This window comes from Atta cephalotes, assembly GCF_000143395.1.
Source record: "Atta cephalotes unplaced genomic scaffold scaffold00005, whole genome shotgun sequence".
In the NCBI taxonomy this organism is placed as follows: Eukaryota; Metazoa; Arthropoda; class Insecta; order Hymenoptera; family Formicidae; genus Atta; species Atta cephalotes.
In genome coordinates this window covers 3,736,184-3,742,627 of record NW_012130069.1, presented here as the reverse complement: position 1 = coordinate 3,742,627, position 6,444 = coordinate 3,736,184, and the positions used below count along the sequence as shown (strand labels likewise).

Below are 6,444 nucleotides of genomic sequence, written 5' to 3'. Positions count from 1 at the left end.
ATAATAATAATAATATATATATATATAATAATAATAATAATAATAATAATAATAATAATAATATATATATATATATATATATATATATATATATATATATATATATATATATATATATATATATATATATATATATATATATATAGTAGTAGTAGTAGTGTGTGTGTGTGTGTGTGTGTGTGTGTGTGTGTGTGTGTGTGTGTGTGTGTGTGTGTGTGTGTGTGTGTGTGTGTGTGTGTGTGTGTGTGTGTGTGTATACAAACCTGGAAGCGATATTGGCAGTAAGTTGAAATTCATTATCAGAGAGTCGAGCATCATTAAGCATTTTTGAGATCTTAAAATAACAAGCTGCAGAACCAGCAAGATCTAAACGAATTGGCAAACCAGATCCCATCGGTACTACATAAGAAGAATCTAAGAACATTCCAGTTCTCTCGTAGAGAATCTCCTGCATAGCGAGAAACTGCTTTATCCTCTGCCAGGGATTGAAATTCGCTAATGCAGCTCTCACTTCCTTATCGCCATCCAACATCGTAAACATCAACTCGTTCCCGAATATCTATATTATAATAAACAAGACACCATAATATTATTATCATTCAATTATTTTTTATTTTATTTACTTTTCTATTACCTTGTAACCGAAACTTATTTTTGGATTATCAAAATTGTTATCAATAACATTAGGTAGCCGTTTCACGCCATCCCAATAGTTCTCATTCTCTGATGCCGATCTGAAACGTCTGAGAAAATTCTGGATATGATTTGAAATTCGTTCATTACTGTAAATGCCATCTGGACCGAAGAGATTTTCCGCGTAATATTCCAGACCCTCCATTCGCGCTGTGATTTCGAACAGATTCACAGATTGCCCGAGTAGATCGGTAGTCACATTGAAGGTAAGCGAGCGTGGTATGTATGATTTAGGCGAGAAAATCAGATTCGTCTGATAACTCATGCCGATATTGTATTCTTCGGAGAAAAAGGAGTTTTCGTAATTATGCGAAAATTTTCTAATGTCGTTATTGAATTTGTTGCCGATGTCCCGATCCGTCAGCAGACTTTGGATCTCGACTCTGGTAGGCGAAGCAGAATTGTAGAGATTTGTTAAATGACTCCATACGAAAGAACCGACTAAAAATATAGAGAAAAATGATATAAAATATTATGACAAAAATTTATATGTTTAAATTATTTAATGACGAGTATAATAAATAAAATACAGCGAACCTTGATTAACTTCTTCTACTTTGAGAGCATGCTTGATAGTCTTGATAACATTGTAATCAGGACAACGTATCACTTGTAAATAAGAGGCAATACGGATCTCCGTATCTAATGTCATGTTACGATAATAATTGAGGAAGAATTCATCTCGAGTTTCTTCGCAAGACGGCAGTCTACGGTGAGCATCAATGGCAGCAACGCGAACTTCCATAGGTAAGAATCCACCAGTATTGTCTATACATTTCTTCAGTTCTCTTCGCAAGTTTTTCGTTTCGAGTCCCATATTGCCTATCGCTTTCAAAGCTTCTAGCGTCTGTAATTATATTAAAAATCTTGTTTTCTCATTTCTCACTCGTTTTTATATATGTTTTTTTCTTTTATTTTACTACAAATAGAGAAAAGAAATCTATAAATGTCTTACTTCTTTCGTCGTGATGGAAGAATGAAAACTGGGCTCGCAACCTTGCGAAATTTTCTCTTGAAGATGCGATAGAAACACATTTACTTCCTTTAAATCAATACAAGGATCATTGTTTTTACAATACGTATGAATGATGGTGGAATAACTGAGAATAAATTGGACATGAGGAATTTGATGCTGGAAGTCTAATAGCTTTGAAAGAGCTTTAATGGTGCCGTGATCCGGTTGTGGAAACAAGGCAAAAGTGACAATCCAATCATTGATGATCATCTGATTGACGTATTTCTTCATTATCAAATCATTCATCACATTCACTGCGGCATTGCTACTTAAATATGGCAATGCCGCGATAATGTGCTTCCTATTGAATAAGAGAAGAAAAATAAATGGATGTAGTTAAATTAAAATATTATCAAATTATATCCAATAAAATTAATTTGTTACAATTTTTAATTTTACTTTTTAATTATTAATATTTCCATTTTTTATTAATCAGAAAAACATTATATCTAAAAACATCAGTTACATACTTCCCGTTTTTGCAAATGCTATCAGCCCTGCTGAACAGCTGTGATAGTGAAGGATAATCCAGGAAACGAGCTGAATGAATGAAATTAGTGAATATTTCGGAAAATCTCTGCTGTAACTCATCGATGCCTCCAAGCCTACACATGTTCTTTAGCAAGTCTCTAGAAGTCCGCAGCTCACCGTGCATAGTTTTCAGAGTCTTTGCGTGATCGTATAATAACGTGGTTCTCTTAACACGAGATACATCTTGCACGAAGTTATCCTCGTCTCTTTCTTCGTCATCATTATCTTCATTCTCTTCGAACCTATAAATGGAACTCATTTCCGTTGTTTCTTGAACTAACTGAAGAACCATTCGAGATTCGGTCTTAGCGCCAGCTTTGTCACCATTAGAAAGAGGCTGCAGTATTCGTACCTCATTACAGACTACTCTCTCATAGACATTATGATCGACCGTGATTTCGCAATCGCTACGTGAATTGAACAATCCATGCTGACGGTGTTGCTTTCGCGGACTTCTATAGGGATTCGACTGCATGATAGAGAAATATTTGGGGCCGTTTTGACAGTCAGCCAGATACTTGCTCTTCTTCACAATCAAGCTAGTTTTCTTGGCCTCATATAGGCGGTAGTGAGTATCACAGATACCGTGAACATCCACCTCATCGCCGTGATGGTCTACGTCGAAACGTCGCATGCTGTTTTGCAACATCGACAAGATGCCCCGCTTAATATTCAATACCCAGACCGGTTCACGTTGATCTGGACATAGCTCGTGGATCAACCCATCATCGAAAGTAAACTTCAACTCGTGGCGCTCGAGGTTGGCCTTGAATTCGGAACCAGCGCGATCCGGAAATTCGGGATTGTATTTGCTACGATTGTGGCTGATGCTGGCATTCAGAATTCTTAGAGTGCCCTCGCAGGGGCTGTTGAAGTGTACGGACAGAGTAGAATCAACGTGTAGAGCTGAATCATTCCTTGAATGACTGAATGATAACGGGTGATAGCCCAGATTTGTGCTTACATCCACAGAATATGTATATATGTAGTGGATATCTTCGTGATATTTGAATTTTTTCTCCGATGGAACTAAAAAAATTGAGATAAAATTAAAGTTTGTTTTTCAGTTAAATTAATTAAAGAAGTTCAGGTAATTTCTATCAATGTAATGTAAATACGTTGTTTATAATTTTAATCTTGATTTAACTTATTTTTTATCTTCTTTTAGCTCTAAGAATTAGAAGTGAACATTCATAAAAAGAATTTTAAAGACAGAATAGATTTTTTGATTGTAAATTTTAATAGATGTAGAAAATATATAAAATACAATATTTCTGATAATAAAAATTTATTCTTAAAGCTCTCACAAGTATGTAAAATTCTTTTTTAGTTTTTCAAACAGTCCAAAATACAAAAATCTGCACTAAATTTTAAAGATCTAGATTGAAAAGGATAAAAATTTTACATTATTGGCAAAGAGTTAATATATGGGATATTTTTTTTACAGGATGTTTTTTTTTCATTTTAGGCGCGTATTATTCTATAACGACATTTCTTAAATAATTTGAAATTAATTTTTACAAAGAAAACAGAGAAAAGAATGAAATTTTGCATATTTATTTTCCAAACTTTCGTATCATGATTTTTTTACTTCAAAAAAAAACATAGATAGAACATTTCCTATTCCTATTCCGATTAATAAATGAAATTAAGAAATGTAACATTATTATAAATGGAAATAAGAATATTATGACAAAATAAATATTAATAATATTTCAACGAGATAATTAGTCAATGAGACAGAGAGAATAACATTTATTATAACTGACTACATTAGTAAAACGTTTAAGCTTCGAAGATATATTTCTACTGCATCTATCAATAATTTGTTTTCTTAATAATTATCATTTCCTCGTATTTTCTTATCTACGTGATTAAAAAATAAACGTCAGTGTCCTTCATCTCGACAAACGCACGCAATTAATTCATATTTAATTTAAACAAAAAAGAAAGAAAAATAGAAATATGTATGTATAAAAGAAATAGTTTGTGATAAGTTCGCTAAATTAATTGACAAATTATTATTTGAAATAAACTATTTTTAATTATATTAAAAAGTTAGCTTTGCGTAGCAATGAATGAGATATTATTTACACATTTATTTACTCTAAATAATTGATTTGCAGATTAAAATACAAAATGAATTATTGTATTTCAAAATTAATAATATTCGGATATATAAAGAAGAATCATAAAAATGTAATATTAATATAAAAAGTGCTGTTCTAATGATTTATCAAAAAAAAAAAGAATGAATGAGTGAAATATGAAACAGATCTTCATTTATTTAACGATACAGCGTGGGATAACGACTTCAGAGATTGTAACTTAAGCCTAGAAATGTGATAGCTGAGTGCCGGATCGTACTAGTCTGGAGTGTGTCTGCATAAAAATGTTACCTACTCTTGCATTTTGTTCGGCCACATAGCGTTGGGTAGTCCTTAGTAATCTCTGCGAGGAAAAAAATCATAAAAAATGTTCACACATGTGAAACATCTGGCGCATATATTTACTATATTATACTATATTATACTATATATCATATACACTATATTAATTATCTTCTATGTACTAAATTCTATTCGGAAAATAACATATTGATCATATTAAGACTGGACAATATAAATTACATTTAAAAACTTAAAAATTTTTTAATAAATAGATTTCAATAATAACAAATAAATTTAAATAACGTATTTAAAAAATTAGATCATTTGTTTGAAGAAGATATTGTTGATATATTTTTGAGTTATACATTTATTAAATCACAATATTATATTACGCCTTCTTTATTTATTGTTAATTTTAAATAATTCAACAGCAAGAAGTCTCTAATATGATTAGATTTACTTGGAGATCATTATTTTCCTACATAAAATGCATTGCCGTTCGATAACGATTACACCGATAAATTAATGAAACACCGGATGTCGTAATAAATATATACACACCACAATTTATGTTAGTACCGGAAATTGTCGATAATTACCTCCTCGCACAGCAGTTACTGCGCACGCGAACGCAAGAAATATTATTGCCTTAATAGTCATGGTTTCCAGGAACAATCCTTATCGCTTCCAGAATTTGCGAAACCTTCCGAGATCAAGTGCTTCTACCGCACGGCGATCTTCATCCCTCGATGCGAAATTATCAAAACATGTCTCGTTATTTCACTGATTTAATTTGTAAATCCTGTAGATCAATCAGTATCAAAGAGTCATCACTAGAAAAAGAAACTTTCCTGAACGATTTTTAATTAATCAATCACACACTGTATTTTTCTTAAATCTTTTTCTTTCTTCTTCAGAATCTCTCGCCACTTTTGATATTTGAAAGTTTCACTTGGATTGATTTTAAATTATACGGAGGTCTATCTACCGAGATCTGTTGTTAACGCGATGGCTGGGCTCTTTCTCCTGCGGTGAAAATCGTGATAACCACCCGGATGATAAACCGGGGTGTGGATCGGCAGCTTGATTGGAGACGAAGGTAGAGGTGGAGAGAGAGTCGAGAGATCGTGCGGCGTTCACTGCGTGCGACTAAATAAGTATTTCCGTTACTGACTGACCGACGAATGATCGAACGAAGAGGGAGAGGATCGGATGTTAAAGGTCTCCTGATGCTTTCTCTGTTTGCGCAGAGGTCGGAGGTCAGCTTGTCTGATAAGATATAAGTTGTCCACGACGAAATCCTAGGAAACTTTGCCTTTGTACGTAAGAGAGGCGTCAAAAGTGTCGTACGCATGGAAACCGTCAGCTTCGAATAGCGTTAAAATCATTTTCGCTGACTTGACTAAAAGAGAAGAAATAATGTTAGCTTTACTAAGGCATATTCTTACATTACAGTCCTGGCACTGAATGCACTTGTTTTTAAAAAAAAATACAGTTAAATGAGATGAGCTTGAGATAAATCGATTTGTTTGAAACAATTGCAAAAATGCTGAGAAATAATATATAAATTAGGATTAATATATATAATTTTTTTTTTATGTTTTGTGACTATTCGAAGTTGATCATTTAGTTTTCCTTTATATAATTAAAAATACTTTTTTCTCTCTTTTTATTTAAACATTATACTATCGAATCTACATTAGCATACATTTATTGTTTTGGCTTCAATGGCTTCAATTATTTTTATTTTGTCGAATTATATATGAGAAATGAACGACAAATACATAGGAGTATCAAAGAGATTAAAAAGTACCA

At 32.5% G+C, this 6,444-nt stretch overlaps 1 protein-coding gene across 1 annotated transcript in view; it reads right to left on the bottom strand.

The window, feature by feature from the left end:
* LOC105626319 overlaps positions 1-5,289 on the bottom strand; it is a 19,346-nt gene extending 14,057 nt beyond the window's left edge. Inside the window, exons 1-7 of the mRNA XM_012207621.1 lie at positions 5,229-5,289; positions 4,643-4,690; positions 2,179-3,268; positions 1,649-2,009; positions 1,231-1,540; positions 635-1,134; positions 264-559 (exon numbers count right to left, since the gene is read on the bottom strand). Coding sequence (XP_012063011.1) covers positions 264-559; positions 635-1,134; positions 1,231-1,540; positions 1,649-2,009; positions 2,179-3,268; positions 4,643-4,690; positions 5,229-5,289 — 2,666 coding nt within the window. The remainder of the gene's footprint in view (positions 1-263; positions 560-634; positions 1,135-1,230; positions 1,541-1,648; positions 2,010-2,178; positions 3,269-4,642; positions 4,691-5,228) is intronic.
* Between the last annotated feature and the right edge of the window lie 1,155 nt (positions 5,290-6,444).